The sequence below is a fragment of the Ambystoma mexicanum genome, chromosome 11 (genome assembly GCF_040938575.1).
Source record: "Ambystoma mexicanum isolate Mex_15411 chromosome 11, UKY_AmexF1_1, whole genome shotgun sequence".
NCBI classification, from domain to species: Eukaryota; Metazoa; Chordata; class Amphibia; order Caudata; family Ambystomatidae; genus Ambystoma; species Ambystoma mexicanum.
Genome location: NC_090934.1, coordinates 1,166,343,302 through 1,166,361,212, shown reverse-complemented (window position 1 = coordinate 1,166,361,212; position 17,911 = coordinate 1,166,343,302). Strand labels below are relative to the sequence as shown.

The 17,911-nt window shown below is 47.1% G+C and overlaps 1 protein-coding gene across 11 annotated transcripts in view; it reads left to right on the top strand.

Annotated features, from left to right (window-relative positions):
* TLN2 (talin 2) overlaps window positions 1-17,911 on the top strand; it is a 7,472,684-nt gene that overhangs the window by 4,679,698 nt on the left and 2,775,075 nt on the right. For all 11 annotated transcript variants that reach the window (XM_069624483.1, XM_069624482.1, XM_069624486.1 and 8 more), the window contains one exon: window positions 5,136-5,261. In XM_069624483.1, coding sequence (XP_069480584.1) covers window positions 5,136-5,261 — 126 coding nt within the window. The remainder of the gene's footprint in view (window positions 1-5,135; window positions 5,262-17,911) is intronic.

Genomic DNA, 17,911 nt, shown 5'->3' with positions numbered 1-17,911 from the left:
CACTGAGTCTAAGGCTTTCACTGCATCAAGCGAGACTATTGCCACTTCGCTTGCATCTCTTTCTGTCTGTTCAATGACGCAGTGAAGCCGTCTATGGTTATCGGCTATACTTCTACCCGGAACATAGCCTGTCTGATCATGATGTATCAATTTGTTTATAATCCGTCCAAGCCTGTTTGCCAGCACTGCTGTGAGTATTTTGCTATCTTGGTTTAGCATGGATAGCGGTCTGTATGACCCGCAATCTGTGCTAGGCTTATTTGGCGCGAGAAGCGGGATACTCGTTGCCTCTCTCAGTGATTCTGGTAATCTCCCAACTTCAAACGCTTCATTTAGCATTGCCAATAACGGGGGGAGCACCTCCGATTTATATGTTTTATAAAACTCGCCAGGGAGCCTGTCTGTTCCAGGGGCTTTGCCGGTGGCTTTGCCGGTGGGCAACTGTCTGACCACTATTTCCAGCTCCTCTAATGTAATGGGGGCTTCCAGTGTCTCTTTCTCTTCTACACTCAATTTAGGTAACCCGATGTCTTCCAATATTTCTTTCATCTCTTTCTCATCCACCCCATCTGCATCTGCGTATAAGTGTTGGTAGAATTTCTGGAATCCCTTATTTACACTCTCTTGGGTATCTAGTATTTGACCACTCTCTTCCCTTATCTCTCTTATTGTAGGTCTGGGCCTCTCTTGCTTTTATAGCCATGCCATCAGCCTTCCCGGCTTATCTCCCCCAGCATGTTGCCTTTCTATGTATTTCTTGTAATTTAGGTTAAATAGTCTCCCCCAGCATCTTCCACATTCTTATTGCAATTGGCTCATGGCTTCAGCGTCTTCTCGAGTGGCGTCCCCTTTGTTCATCATTGCTTCTAGTTTCTTTTCTGTTTTTTGCAGCTCTTTTACTATGTCCCCTTGGAGCGCTTTGGATTTTGATATCACTGCCCCTATTACCACTACTTTGAATGCCTCCCACAGGGTGCTCTCCGAATCCACGCTACCTGTATTTTTCTCGAAATATTCTATTATCTCCTCCCTCAAATCCCCCCAGAGCTCTGTATCTTTCAGTGCTTCGGCTCTAAGCCGCCATGTTGGGATCTTGGGTCTGGGGGCTGGTGTTGCCACTTCAGGAGCAAAGGTGAGAGGTCCAATAAAACCCTTGCTTTATTCTCTGAGCTCGCTATCTCCCCAGTAAGTTCAGAACTGACAAACATTTAATCTAATCTAGTGTACAGGTTTTGTGGAGCAGAGTAGTGCGAATAATGCCTATCGTATGGATGGTGCAGTCTCCATACGTCTTCTAAACTGAGGTTGCCTAGCCGGATCCGCAGCATTTTGGCTGCAGGGGTGGGCCTATCCTGTTTGTTGTCTGACCTATCCACCCTGGGGTCCAGCGTGCAGTTAAAGTCTCCACCCCAGACAACCGCATCTCCCAGATACAGGCTAACTTTTCCATAAAGGGCTTTAAAATAGGCCACTGTGCCTTGATTCGGGGCGTATGTGTTTATTATGCACAACTCCCTGTTTTCCACCATCCCTCATATCCCCACCATTCTCCTGTCGGCTTCTGCTGTGTGTTGCAATAACTGAAAGGGTACATGTGGCGCTATCCAAGTAATTACCGCTCTGGCATTTACCGAGTACGTTGACCCGATAATGGTCCCTTTACATTTTCTCCTTATCACCTGTTTTTCTTTTGTAAGGTGGGTTTCCTGCAGCAAGGCTATATCTATTTTTTGTCTCCTCAGGTACATCATGATCTTGTGTCTTTTCAGATAACTATTGAGTCCCCTGACATTCCAGGTTACTATCTTAAGGTCCCCCATCGCTCATCCACATCTTGTCGCGCTTCTGACCAACTGTGCCCTTCCACCATCTCACTACTGCGCATAAATATAAGCTCGTTCCCCCCTCCCACTTTCCCAACTCAACTTCCCCAGTCTCCCTCCCATTGCCTCCCTCCAACACCCCCAACACACTTCCCCACCTCCTCCCGCCAGTCCCCACTGCTGCCCTCCCTCCACCCACCTTCCAACTTCCCCAAACTGTTGCCCAGCTCCATCCCTGGATCTCAGGCTATCCTGCATCTAGCCCTCCTTTCGGTATTACCGATTCTTGGTACTCTGCAGGGGGATACCTCTCTAAAGGTATCCCAACTAAATTACCTCTAGGGGGGGTCGATGGTGTGTCTCCTGGTTTCACCTACTGCTTTTGCGCTGACAGCATGTTGTGGTGTGAGCTTCGTATTCCGAACCAATGAACCCAGGTGCAATCGACTATAATCTAGTGCCAATGTCAACATTTTTGATATTATCGCTTTGTGCGGCCATCTACTATCTCCATGCGATGTCTTCAAGGCTCCGGTTAAATCCCTGTCTCGCTCCCTTTCTGGTCTGCTGCTCCAGTCGGACAATTCCTCGAGTCCAGCCATGTCATCACCGCTTCTGGTGTATCAAAGAATAAGGCTTTGTTTTTTAGGAGCACCTTCATCTTTGCCGGGTATAGCAGCATGTATCTGTATCCTGCTTCACGCATTCTCCTCTTCACTGCTACATAGTTCAGGCGTTGCCTCTGTACCATAAGAGTATAGTCCGGATATATGGTGACGGTTGCTGATGCTCTGTTGATTGTCCCTCCCTTACGGAAGTGTTCCAGGACCTTCTCCCTGTCCTTATAGTTCATTATTTCTGCAATTATTGGCCGCGGTGGGGCTCCTGGCGGCGGTCTTTTTGTCAGCGCTCTTTGTGCCCTTTCTACTGCAAACCCTTGGCTTAGTACTCCGCCCGTTATTTCCTGCAGCAACATGCTTTCGATGTAGTTCGTTGGGTCCGATCCCTCTTCTCCTTCCAGTAGCCCTACTTTGCGCACATTATTCCTGCCCTGTTTTCAAGATTCCGCACTTGTTGCTGTAACACGTGGATATCCGTTGTGATGGTCTTACATGAGCTTGTATTGTCTTTCACTTCCTTTTCCATCATCCCTGTGCGTTCGGCCAGTGCTCGTACATCTTGCCGCAATAAATTTACATCTATGCTCACAGCGTCAATTTTAGATTCTATAGCAGTCCGTAGGTCCGAAATGGCTATCTCCATCCTGTTTCCCATCGATACTTTCAGTTCCGCAATGGCGTCCAGTATTTGCTGGCTGTTGAGTGCCGTCTTATCGTGTTCTCTGGTGCTTTATTCCTTCCCACCAGCACCTTCTGTGGCTTGTGATGTTTTAGCGTACTCCTCAATAGTGGATTATTTACCCTTGCTTTTGGGCAGTTTGAACGCCATATCTCTTTTTTGCACAGGCTACCAGCAAAAAACTGCCTTTGTGCGTCTAGCTTTGTTGGCTCTCTTTATTCTCTCCCATTTTTTACATTTTTTTTAAATTTTTTGTTACCGCCTCTCGCTGCCGGCTCGCCAGCATCGGTCTCAAGTAGTACTCTGTGAAGGGCCTATCTTGCAATGCTGCAGTTTAGGCACTCTCTACTCCACTCAATTTATCTGGTTAGTAAGTCTTGCTTCAGGTTCTTCAGCACTTTCATTGTTCTGTCTCAAAGCATGTTGAATTCTACCAGCTTTATTGCCTTGAGACCTTCCTCCTTCAGAATGTTTATCATGTTTCCGCTTTCAATGTTTTGTTTTGATTCAGGTGGGATAATGTTATCTTCAAATTGTAGCAAAATTCTATTTGACGTCATGAGGGTGAAGTACCTGTCCTTTACAAAATGTTGCGATAGAAATTAATCAGGTGTTGATCATGTTTCAACTTTGCTATGCGATGATGGACACTTTCTACAAATGACCTGTAGATAGCGGTGCAACACCACAAACAAAACGTAATGCCAAAAAACAAAGCCGAAAACCAAAAAAGATTAATTATCTCGGGAACGGGATGCCCTATCGAGTCAGAAATAGTTTTTTTTTTAATTCAGGCAATGGAATAAAGAATATTCCATACATAATGCATGACATCAGACCTCACTGTTCATGAGGAGTTAAGTCCCCAAGAATGCCACAAACAAACCCACAAACACAACTTTGTTTTAAATATATAGATCATACAGCTTCAAAACTCATTCTGAAGGTAATTGAACTAGATTCACAGGCGTCAGTTTGGATCATTGATGGAGGATTTGAGGGGTTTGTATAGGAAAAGTTGGGAATTTTAGGGTGGAGTTTTATGTGACGTACATAGAGGAATAAGTGAGAGAGTTTTAAGTAAATGCGTGTGTACAAATGTATTCTTGTATATGGTAAAAGGTTTGTTTTTTAAACCAAATGGCAATCAAAAAAATAATTTAAAAAAAAGTGCTCAGCTGGGTTTATATGATGGCATTTTCTGATGATAAAAAAAATTGCTGTATGCACACTTGTCACTCTCAAGTGCAGTAGATTGATCAAGATATACTTTCACACACACAAACGCACTTGGTATACATAACTACCCATAATCACATTGTTCATGAAAAATGCGATGAAGAATATAACAATGGAAATATCTGCTCCCAAAGTGAGTAAAGATCATGGCCCAACATGTAAGGAGTACAAGGCAGACATAAAATGCAAACTATGTCTTCAAAATAAAAGACAAGTGACAGTGTGCTATTTTGAAAGGTTGATATTTATTAAGCTAGCACACATTATTTTGAAAGCTTTGGGAATTTCAGGCTTTCCTCCTCCCAATGATATGAGAGCTGCTTGAAAAAGTGAATTGTGTTGGCCTTAAATCTTGGAAAACAAAACATTTCCTTGATTTTTCTATCCTTTCAAGATTACTTACTGCCTAGCTGTTTTTTTAAACGACATTAATGTATAATAACAAGTGTTGATAAGGGATCAGACTTGGTTTTTCTTTGACTACATTTTTTAAAAAGGAATGAATCAATGCTTTATTAATTTACTTTTATCAGTTATTGATATACAAAATATACAGTTAATGCTCCTGTATTATTCCATGGCTTCTTGCTGAAATGTATTGTATATCGCTTTATTATGAAGTGTTGCATATATAATGTACATTTGTGGATTGTGCATGTGTATGTGGTCTGTTTTTAACATGCGTCCTTGGTGAGTTAGCGGTCATTGTGTCATGGGAAATGTGAGCTCCATTCCCAGGGCATCCAGCAGTAATATGAAGCATTCCTCTTCCAGATTGTCCTGATCAATGCCATTAAGGACATCGCCAAAGCCCTCGGCGATCTAATTGGTGCTACAAAATGTGCTGCTGGGAAACCAGCTGATGACCCATCCATGTACCAGCTCAAAAGTGCAGCTAAGGTAGTATGAACCTTTAATTGAAAATGTTTTCCACCTCAGTCTTTATTTGCAAGTATTGGCAATTCGTAGTTGTCTTTGCCTCATAATGTGTTAATAGCTTTTCCACAGTATCTGTGGAATCCCAGGTATGTTTGTCTCGGTTTGTATGCATATATGCCAGATAAAATAAACACTGTAAAATGTGGAATTTTACACACGGGACACATGTCACAGATGGCTCAAAAATCACTCCCCTTCAAATAGGCAGTTCAATGGTTCTTATTGAAGGTTTTGTGGGGCCTATGGCTGTCCCTCTCTCTCGTTTAGTGTAGAACCTCCACCGTAACTTAGGCGTCCCTGATCCCAGGTTAGAAACTTATAGAAGGTTCAGCTTTACTGTCTACTTACATCTTTTAGCTAGTGGTGATGACAGAACGGCAGAAGGCCTTATCTCTCTAGACACCCTACGGGACTTCCTAAAACTCCTTACACTATAGTCAGCGTTCTAATTGGAAATTGGGATGGTGCCTTGCAAATATGCGGTTGGATTCTGGCCCCTCCTAATACATTGATTTATACATTTCCCTTTTCTACTATGTGTTTGTCAGCAGTGATATCCTCTTAGTTAGGTTAATTGATAAACATGACATTATTTTCTTGTCTCACCATATAAGAGGAATATAATGGAAAAGATTCTAATTGCATTCATGGTGCTTTCTATTTTACGATGCCTCCATGATGCCCATACCATTATGAACCTTAGTGTTTTTTTACTTTTTTTAAAATCCTAGTGCATTCTGGTGGAGGGTATTCCTTGGATAATTGGCTTTTGTCAATGCTTGTTATATAAATCAGTGGCAGCACATGCACAGTAGGGAGTGCTGGGCTCAGCACTTTTGGGACACTCGGGGGCACTGAAAGAAGGCCACTCAGCCGCCATCTTTGTACTACGTTGGTTATATCCAGTCATAACAATGTATCCTTCTTTACGAGCGGATATACGTCAAGGAGCGGTGGACTTCTACGCCCTTTGCCTGAGGTGAACAAAACTTGAAGTCGACAACGGGATCAAGATGAAATATATGTATATTGTCACGTGATGATCAATGGGTACTGGATGTAGATGATGGACTATAATAAAATACAAAAGAGTTTTATTGTTTCAATGAGGTGGTAATAACCAGTGGAAGCCACATAGGGATGACTGGGGTAGAACAACTGCTGAAGTATAAGGGGAGGTGAGTTGGGGGTTAGGCGGGTTGAGTCGGATTGTGGGTGCAAGACTCACCAAAGGTTAATCGAACTGCACTGGTTCCCGCTGCAAGCCTGTAGCATCGTCAAATCCTGTTGCATCATTTACAAGACTGTCACACTGAAATCCCTAATTTACCTCACTGCGAAACTCAGCATCTCCAGAGGCCTGCGATCCACAAGAAATAAGGGAATATGCAGACTTGAACTCTGATGGTGCAGGAAGGAAAGAACCAGAAGACAGGTCCACTATGTCTATGCGCCAATACTCTGGATCCACCTCCCCGCCAAAATCAGACTTACTGCATTGCTTCTGCAGTACAGGAAATAGCTCAAGATCTTGGTCTTCAATAAATGGCTCCTCCCTAACACCTAGGTCCACACACTCCCCATCCTACCTTAGACTCAGTGATCTGCTCTGCTTCCCACTGTATCCTCCCCTGGTTGCTTTTATATCTCTTGCTGCCAGCCTTTTTTCTCTGCTTCTCTCACGTGCTCAAGTTGAGGTAGGAATCCTTGTTATAACCTCCAGCAGGGCTATCTTGAAGAGGATACCTGGGCTGATGAGCCACATTGGAAACTGAGAGTCCTTTGATGGACATGGGGATGGACAAACAATTCATTTTTTTTTGTGGTTATGCTGAACTGGTATGGACATTATGGGTTGGATACATTATTCTGATTTGGGATTTTATAGCAGTGTTTATTTCACAATTGTTTCTTAATTTTACCCTGAAATAAACCTGGCAAAGTATTGGGGTTGAACAAGCAGGTAGGCTGGTTGTATTCTATATTTATAGTTCACCAAATGCATTTGTGTCAAGGGACCGCCCGATGTTAACTGTATGTTGGCATTGTTTTGAATAGGGAATAAGTAAATCAAAGAAGGATATTGGCATATTAAATACTGAAGCCTGATTAAATAGGGAGAAACAATCGCTTGCAGGTGAACAGTCTCTATGCGTGCCAGGATCACACACACTGTGCAGTGTCTCTGATTGATTGAGCCCCTCCCTTCTCGGGATCCCAAAGGAGCAGAGTCAAAGAGAGAATTGTACATAGGCGCTTGATAATGGGGTAAATGGAAATTGAAAGAGTGGTAATATTAGTGACAGCAATGGGCAAGGAGCAATGGAAACAGGCGGCGGATTCAGTTATTTATTTACCCAATTTCATAGCAGTACTTGTGAGTTTTTTAGACTGTTGGTATTTTTTGACCAAACATAATAAACATACTGTGACAAATCTTTGGTTTTTGTCACTTCTCCAGAAGGGGGAGCCCCTTCCTATGAGGGCAGGGAGGTGATGCCACTACCTGATTGGCCCCCTGGGGGTGGAACTCAGCGGGAGGATCTCATGGGGAGAGACGGACATCCAAGGGAGATACAGTATAATAACCCTCACCCACCACCCCATACACCTCCCCACCTTCTAAGTCCCAGTTCTATTCCAATTCAACCCATGTATTTATGTAAATCTAGAGACTTGACTTCAACTGAGACGAAGAAGAACATGGACTACCCAAGGGAGAGTAATACTATAAGTACTGGGATGAGGAGAAGACACAGAGAAATAACGATCGAAAGGCCAAAGACACTGAAAAAGGACTTAGTATATTATGCCAATCATTGCCATCCAGCCGATAAAAAAATAGAGGACAGACTCCATGAATGGAGCCAGCCAACCAGCAGGAGGGGCAGTCCAGCACGGGAAGTTCAAAGTGTTAACGTCAAGGAAGCTGCGGTCAAACCGCTCTCCAAGCCAGGACGCTGGAAGGGGGAATCCTTGTCCTGGTGACATGGAGCCACTCCAAAGCAGAGCTCGGGGTTGAACGACAGCAGCATGACCCGGATCGGGTGGACCAGGTGTCCAGAGAACAAAGCTGTAGCCGTCAACATGACCCTTCGCAGAGTCACGCAGGGTCACCGAAACCACAGAAGAGCAGCACAAGAGCGAGAAACAGGTAACGGGAGAGGAAGAAAGTCCAGATGGGATCCAGGTGCGAGAACCCTAGTTAAGAGTGAGAAAGAGTGCATCAGGAATAATTTTCCTTGGCACAGTGGTTGGTTGCAGAACACAATTGAGAATAGAGTGAGAAACAGTGTATCAGGAATCATCTCCCTCGACACAGTTGTTGGTCCCAAACCACTCCCACAGTAAAGAGTGAAAGAGAGCACATTGGAAATTGTTTTCATCATGATAGTACCTGGCAGGAGAGTGAACCAGGTCTGCCAAAAATAAGTCACAAAGAAGTACGGTTCTGGGACCCACACCCACAAGAAAAAGTTAAGAATCCCTTTTCCTGTCGTAGTACTTGACAGGAGAGTACACTAAGTACAATTGGAGAAAGAAGAGAAACCAAGGTCAGGGACCCTTATCACAATTGGGTCTTTCTTTGCCAAGAAAGGCCAGGGGAAGGGAGTCCTTCCACCTGGTGTTGCGAACTGTGAAAGAGAGCCTAAGCAAGGCCAGAGGAAGGGAGTCATTCCCCGTGGTTTTGGAACTGTGAAATAGAACCTAAGAAAGGCCAGGGGAAGGGAGTCTTTCCCCCTGGTGTTGTGAACTGTAACATAGAGCCAAGCAAAGGCCAGGGAAGGAAGTAATTCCCCCTGGTTGTGAACTGGGAAAACCAAAACTGACAAGGGCCAGGAGAAGGAAGTAATTCCCCCGGGGATATAAAGTCTTGAACTTTGTGACGCCATTTGTTGAAGTTTCTGCATTCTTTTTATGTTTGTACAGTGCTGTAATCAGACAAAGGGAGCTGATCCCCCTGCTGGAGAACTTTCAGCCAGAACTGTGCCACCCATTCGAGGAGGAGTGAGTCATTCTCCTGGACCAATAACTTTGGTACAACTGTTTAGTTTAGTTACAAGTGTAAGAGACAGAGATAGGAACATTTTGCCACAGCGCAGTGGATTCTTAAAGTTGATAAGCCAATCTGACAGGGTCACTAGCACTTTAGTTGAGACAGGGAAACCGCTCATAGATACAGGCAGAGAGAGGTTTTGTCTTTTATTTTCATTACAAATAAAAGTCTATACCGACCACTATGCCACCTATGTGTCAGTCTCCTCCTTCTGCACCCTTACAATACACAGTCCCCAATTGAAGGGACCTTTAATTTGGACAGGTTAGAGGCCCTCCGATGGAAATGGAGGTGTAAAATGAGAAAATAACACCAAAGAAAATGGGGAGCGTTTCCAAAGTGGGTAGAGGAGGCGTTAATGGAAGATTGCGGGGACAGATAACTTTCTTGTGATCAAGAGGGGCAGCAGATAAAAACACATAGTTATGCCCCCAAATAGTGCAGAAGAAGGAAACGCAAAAAGGGGAAGACAAACAGGAATATCAGGTTAGTGAATCAGCGATAGGTATTATCAAATTCTTTACTAGTATGCGAGCAGTGGTGAGAGCAGGGCAGAGACACCCACAACCAGGGCAGCCACCGCAAGATGAAACGCCAGCTCAGGATCACGTATAAAGTCGAGCTTCTGCCCTAGTAGCACCAGCAGCAAGTGGTCAGGACGCCACAGGAGGACACATCTTGATAGATGCACCTCCCACATACTCTCCTTCTATGACAAGGGGAGGTATACTGCATGGAAGAGACCCTCTGGTCTTTCAGGTGTCTCTTTGACAGGGTTTTTATTACTGCTACCTCCAGAGCCTTCCATCCACCCCCAGAGGAGTGTCCATGATCACCCCCAACAGGAGCTGTGGTAGGGGTAGGGAAAAGCATATACCTATCACTGTGCAACTGTAAAGGGAGCAGGCAACAAACCCTGCGGTAGGCTGCTGTTTCAATTGCTAACACAGGAGAGGTTTACCAATGTCACATATATGTTTATTGATGGTGCACTGCTCACACATACAGTAGCCCTTCATATAGTATTAAAATACATGTACCATATATAACACATCAAGACACAATGCATTTAGATAGTTGCCCCACTGCTTAAGTTCATGTTGAAATGCTTATCACTCAGTAATGGACACTCAATGAATGCTTCTTACACTTTCATGTAAAAAATAAATCTTTTAATTATGAGAAATTTGTAATAAAGAAAAATTGTCATTATTATCATCACTATACACAACACACTTAAAATCATTAAAAGAAAAGGTGAATCAATGTCATTGCCTATACCTCAAATCAAGACTAAGGGCCTCATTACGACCCTGGCGGAAAGTGACTGACCGGACCGCAACAGCGTAAATAGCGTTTCCGCCATTGCACGAAGGAGCAAAGTGCGGCTAATCACGACCCATCGGGCACGAGCATTACGCCATGGCGGAATCCGAAAGGCTGCGATGGCGGAAATGACCCCAAAACGGCCCTTACCGCCGCCGTACGCTGCACCAGGTGCAATACCGCCACCCATCTTAGCGGTCACCGTAATGAGCGGTCACCGTAACGAGCGGGCACCGCAAATTACGGCCACCGTAAATATACGGAAACGGAAGTAAAAGCATGTGGCCGGAACGGGAAACAGCACGCCGCACAACTATAAAAACCGAATCCCAACACAACCATTAAAAATCCGACCCTGACACACATCCCAACCCGTTAGCAACCCCAGTTAAAAAAATAAATATGGGAAAGGTAGCCAAGAAAGCGTGTGACCGCAAGCGGCAGGTACACTTCTCCCGAGAGGAACTGACCGTGCTCACCGAGACCCTCCAGGAAAATGCCGCCGTCGTCTTCTCCAGTCAAATGACCAGGACGGCCCTTGCCAACAAGAAGGCCATATGGGCCCTGGTGGCACAGCGCGTAAGTGCGGTGGGGACAACACCCCGCACGCCACAGCAATGTCGCAAGCGGTGGGACGACCTGCGGATCCGCGTACGCAGCATACTTTCTGCGAACAGGAACATCGCCACAGCTACCGGGGGGGGTTCAGAGTCGCCCATCAAGTTGACCCCCTGGGAGGATATCTGCGCCTCCACCATAGGAATGGAGAGCATAGAGGGAGTCGGAGGGATGGAGAAAGGAGTGCCGACATCCGGAGAATCAGGTAGGTTGGCCAAGAGAAACAATGCGAAATCCACAAACCACGAACATGTGCAGTACCATGTGACCCCATAGTGCAATACATACTTTGCCCTGACAGCGCCCTCTAAAAGTCAGAATGAATAAACAAATCAATCAAGATGCCATAAACAACCCCTACATGTGCAGCATGCACCCCCTAACTGCAGGCAGCCAAATGAATGCATCCTCAATCCACACGAAAATGAGACCACCTCCAAGGCCCAGTCCCAAATCAGCCTCATGTACCACCCCAATGCATTTGATACGTTGCCATTCCAAATCCGACAGACCCATAACTAACGCTCGCCCCTCTTTACTCCACCACAGGGTCCGATACCAACGACGAGCTGCAGGACACCCCTACCAGCACGCCTGCAAAGAGGGCCAGGACCAACGTCCCAAGAGCCTCCACCTCAGGTGCAAGGATCAAGACACGGCAGCAGCAGGAATCAAGTGGCAGCACACTGGAGGGGACTGCAACAGGCACCCCAGCAGCCAGCAAGTCCACAACCCCAGCACCACAGGTCCCCCCAAAGAACGTATCTGATGGCACTGCCTCTGGTGGTAGCAGCACCATAGGTGACACAGCTGTCATGCCAGCATGCTCCGACACGGAAAACAGTGCTGGCGACGTAGGTACCATCCATGACCTTTCCCAATCCCCCTGCATGTCCCATCCCCTACACCATGACGAAACCACGCAGGGGCACCCTGAAGACGACGACTGGCCAACCCCCACAAGTCCTGTGCCAAGGCAACATGTGTTGAGCAGCCCCCCTGTCACACCACCGCAAATGTCCATGGCCCAGCAGAGGCAACAGTCCCTCGACCTGCTGATCGAGCAACAGCAGGAAGTGTCCACGCTACTCAAGGACCATGCAAATGAATGCGGGGGTTCCAGGGCAGCCATGGAAACATCCACCGAGACACTCAGGGCACAAATAGAGAAAAGTAGTGAGAGCCTCAGGGGAGAAATGGAGAGAAGCACCGAGAGCCTGAGAGCACAAATGGAGAAAAGCACCGAGAGCCTGAGGGGGGAACTGCATGCGACGTCCAAAGACGTTTGTGCTGAACTTGCTGCTGTGCGCCGTGTGCTCTCGGAGCTCTCACAAACCCTCAGAGACATGCATGGACGCGAGCAGGCAGAGACATCATCCGTGGCAAGTTCCGTCCAGGGCAGCCCCCAACGCAGATCTGGCAGGAACCTGCGCTCCACGGGCAGGGGTGCCCCTGATACCCGTAGAGGGGGCTTGCAATAGCGTCCAACCACGGACAGCATGCATATTTGGACACTGGTGTTGGGGGGGGAGGTAGTAGGGTGGAGGGGGTGTGTTGGGCTTCACTGGGTGGCGGGTCCATAGGGTGTATAAATCAAATCACATTAACAATACAGCATCTCATAATCATCCAATGACATGTGTGGACATTGATATTTGCGTACGAGGCCTTCATAGGCGTACAGTCCACAATGTGCCTGTACTACACACACACAGTGCCACAGGTCCCCTTTCCGTGTAATAGGCACCATGCGTGGTTGCTAGAAGCATGCATCTATGATGCTCTGTCGGATTGCACGTGCATCCTGTGCCTCATGGACTCCTTGAGGTGCCTCCACATCCCCACCCTCATCATCATCATCATCTTCAGGTGCATGCAGTACAGCGTCAGGGGGCATGGGCACATTCCTACGTATGCACATGTTGTGCAGCATGACACATGCCATGACCATCTTAGAAACCTTCTCATGGCTGTACATGAGTGCCCCGCCAGACCTGCTGAGGCTGCGGAAACGAGCCTTCAGTAGGCCGAATGCCTGTTCAATGACCACACGGGTACGTGAGTGGGCATGGTTGTAGTCCTCCTCATGCTCGTTCTGTGGGTTCCGGATTGGTGTAAGGAGCCATCTCTTCAGTGGATACCCGGCATCACCTGTATGAGACGAATAAAGGGTGTCAGTGGAATGATAGTGCTAAGTAGCCCCCCCCCCTCCTGCAAGGTCATTGACGCATCAAATGGGCCACGATGTCATGCATGGAATGAGACTCACCGAGTAGCCAGGATCTGTGCCCTGCGTGTCGCTCCATGTAGCGTGGTATTCTTGTGTTCCTCAGGACCATAGAATCATGGGTAGATCCTGGAAATCTGGCACAACAATGCGTAAATATCTTGTTGGAGTCACACACCATTTGCACATTGATTGAATGAAATTGTTTCCGGTTGCGGTACTGGACCTCCATGGCATGTGGGACAACCAATTCAACATGGGTGCAGTCGATGGCACCAATGCAACCCGGGATGCCGCCAAGTGCATGGAATCCCACTTTTGCGTTGGTAATCTCCTGGTACGTGCGTGGTAGTGTGATGTGGTCGTCGGCGTGCTTCAGGAGGGCATCGTGCACTTGGAAGAGTGTCCGTGAGAACAGTGGCTGTGAAATGCCATGCAACTGTCCCACTGTGTGCTGGTAGGTGCCTGTGGCCAGGAAGTGGAGTGCAGACACCACCTTCAGTAGGGGTGGGATGGCGGTTGGGCTATCTATCATGCTCACGAGGTCAGCATGTGTCATGTCCACAATGGCGATTATGGTGTCCCGGTCCAAACGGTAGAGGGTGTGGATCTGCTCAGCAGTGAGGTTGAACGGATCGGCTCGGAGGCGTGGGATTGCGGGCCGCCTGCGTGGTGGTAGTGGCAGTGCTTGTGGGCCTTGCTGACCCTGCCTTGCCCTCCTCCTCCTCCTTCTCCTCCGTCTCCCCTGTGCGCCCGGTTGTTGTACCTGTTGTTGTTCGTCGTCTTCTTGTAGTTGTAGCACTTGCAGTGCTATCTGGTCCCCCAGGCCCAACATCGCTAGTCCTGCCGGTAGCATTTTGGAGTGGGAGTGGTTGTGGGAGGGGTTTGGGTCTGCTATATATGTGCTGTCGGCCTGTATGGCCTCCACCTGTGCTGATTGAATGATTCTGTGGCAGATGCTATCCCTTCTGGCCGAGCACGTCCCGCACGTAAGGCTGCATTTGGCCGCATGGCATCTTGGGATTGGAATCATGTATCAAATCCCGATGGCAGTGTGATGTACTTTGACTGATTTTCATGGTATGCTCCCATTGTTACACATGCTATGATTGCAGCCGCTTACATACCTGTGAAGAGTCAGTGGTATGTAGGGCTCGATCGATGGCCGACCCTCATGCAGCACAGTAACGTACTTCACCGACGGGCGTGGCGTCCCATTTGTGATTGCAGCCAGTTAGCATCATGACACACAGCCGCACTACATTGATGTAATTGTGAATGCAAGCGTTCACAGAAGCCTTTTCGACGTAATGTTGCAAGTGAGGAATTCGAAGGCCAGCATTTTTGGTTTTGAAGTAGCGGCGAGGATACGCCCACAGGTCTGGCTGGAAATGTAACGTTCTATTGTAGAATGTCCTTGGGACATGGCCCATAACGAGCAGGCAATGAATGATATGAATTGAATGGGATGCGCAATAGCGTAGTGGACGATAAGGCAGGACGTTCCCAAATCCATCTTGCTTCACAACACTACAGATCCGGCCAGGGGCACAGTGGTTTTTGCGGACTGCATTACGCACAGACGCGATGGAAGTTTCACATATAATGTGAGTGAATATTCATGCGTTTTCATTGCGGGATGAGGGAATGATGAATGGATGCATGGACTGATGATTCCGTTTAGGGTCTGCCATGTACATGGGTTTTTTGAATCACTCCCCTTCCCCTGCGCTATGTGATGCAAGGCTGCCATAGTGGGACATACGTCTATCTGCCCTTGTCGGATCCTCCCTGTCTCGACGCGCCTTCATACACTTGTGTCTAGGCACGTTACTAATCCCATGTCATGGGTTCTATCTTGACGGACGCATGCACAGTAACCGACGTTGCCAATGGTGTATTTAGCTCGATTGATTTCGTTATGATTCGATACTGATTTAGGGGTGTGTATATTCCTTTGGAGTGGGCTAGCATGCATATGGGTGTGGATTTGGTGTGTTGAATGAAGATTGTAATGCATCATGAGTCCCGTAATGCAATCGGTTAATTTGTGTTTCTTTTGGGTGACAGGTATCTCCTGCCCTATTGCAGATGCCATCTCTACGCCACTCCTCCAGATGGTTTTTACTCTCGACTCCTGCAGCTTCGGGTGAATCAGTGGAGCACCATTTCGATCTTATGGGACGATCGCCAATGGGCCACATGCCCTTACGCTGTACTGGTGGCTAGGTGCAACATTTCGGCCTTTCAGCTCGACTAGTGCCTGCCTCATGGGACGGACCTGCGGTTCTTGCCGCTTCCATGTTGCCTTTTGGAACGTTGATGTAGGCCCTGTGTGCCATGATGGTACAGGGCGTCACACAAGTGGAAGCTGGTCAATTATTGCAGATGCAGCCCTCGGTGATGATGGTTGTTTTGGTGTTATTTTGCAAATTGCTGTGGGGCCTTTGTCATTTGGATGTGCATTTAAATTGTATTCCGATATTTGTCGTGTTGCGTTGTTCTTTGCAGGTGATGTGGCGATTTTCGCTTTGTGGCGGTATGTATTGCGAGATGATCTGCATTGTGTTCCGCCTTCTGAGTTGAGTTGTGTGGTACAGTACTGGCCGCGTTTGCCTACGTAGCACAGTATGGTCACGGATAGGGGCTGCCATTGTGACTGTTTACATGATGTGCTGTTCAGGGGCGGGGGATTGGCTTTTGGCCGACTGGTGCCTGTCAGCCAGGTCGATTGGTGGAATGATGGGATGTTCAGAATGTGGCTGGTCACAGGTGACTGTGTTTGCGTGCGTTTGTTGGAGGGGGACTGGGGTCATGTCCATTGGAATAGCTTCTGTATTGATGCCATCTGTGCCCTGCAGCTCCCATCGGCCCCTCTTGGGATGAGCCTGGCTGCTCAGTCACTCTGCCAACTTGTGTGGTACATGCTTCTGCTGATGGTTGGTTTGTTTACTGGCAAGAGTACAGGGCTGGTGCAATCCCCCTCAGGATGCTGTTTTGGATGTTGCCTTGCGCTGGTGGCAAGCGATGGGGGACTACTGTTGTTTTGTGTCATGTGTTCTTGATTTTCATTTTGATGTATTGTACCTTCACATGCCTGTGCTGCGTCAGTACGGCTATGGTGACATGCCGTACATGGATGCCCACTCACGGGGCGCTTTGAGCCCCTGCATGCTTTTCTACGTTGGCATGCATGGGTGAATTGTAGATTTCACTGGTTGCATAGTGTGAGTACATTGCGCCTGCCAGGAGTTGTGCAATGTGGCCAGGGAGTGGAGTACAGGCACTCAGTGGGCCATTTACGGTTGGTTCACGATGCCGTATTTCTCGCCATGGCGGAATGGTACTTTACGACGTGCTTGATGGCGTTCAGTACATGTCCGCTAGGGTCAGAATTCGCGTACCGTTGCGCCATGGCGGTGATTCCGGTTTTGCAAGGCGCGCGTGCGCGTACTTGGTGCAGTTAGCGTTGCCGTTCACTGCGGTGTCGCTAATGGCATCGTACTTTACGGTGACGGGTCATGATCGCAACGAGCGGTGTTCGATGGCGGTATTGCATTTCCGCCATCATTTTTCCATTTCCGCAAGGGTCGTAATGAGGCCCTAAGACTGATCAACCTTAAAAACCAACTACCTTCCTCACAAGGTTGTGAAAGGCAACCTCACAAATCATGCTAGGCAATCTGGCAGCTACCTATACAAATCATGATTGGCAACTTCATAGAAGCATGTGCTTCAATCAATACATCAATACCTTTCTCAATGTGATTTCAAATTTAAAAAAATGGAACAAATCCCTAAAAGTTACCTATTATTGCACCATGAGCTTTTCACCAAAAATGCATCAAACATAGGATAAATAGTGATGGAATGGAAGACATATTCAATCCAGGGGGCAACTCCACTTTCTCCAAAGACTGGAAAGAGGTGCTAGACTTCTTACATAAGGACTGTGAAGTAATGTATTGTCCTCAGAAACTGTGCATATTAGGCATTGCTTGAGCAACTAAGAATGCAGATAAATAGTGTGACGGCTGCACATTTGTCACCAGAGGCGTGGATAATTGACAAAATGGGCAAGGGTGGGTTCTGGGAAGGGGGGGTTAAAAATTTAGGGAATGGGAGGGGAATGTAATATATAAGAAATGCCAATAAAATAAAAATAGGATGCAATGCTTCAAAAAGAATGAAATGTCCATTTGATATACTGGTACCAGCATATGGTCAATCCAAAATAAGGTGTCTGCTCTTAGGCTGTGAGCTGAAGCGCCTGGGAGAGCCGGGGGGGGCAGGAGCAAATATCTTTCCATAAGCAACTCAAAAAGAGTTCAAGTTCTACTAGGGTCTTCAAAAATCCAGTAAAAGAATGAGAAGGGAGTTGAC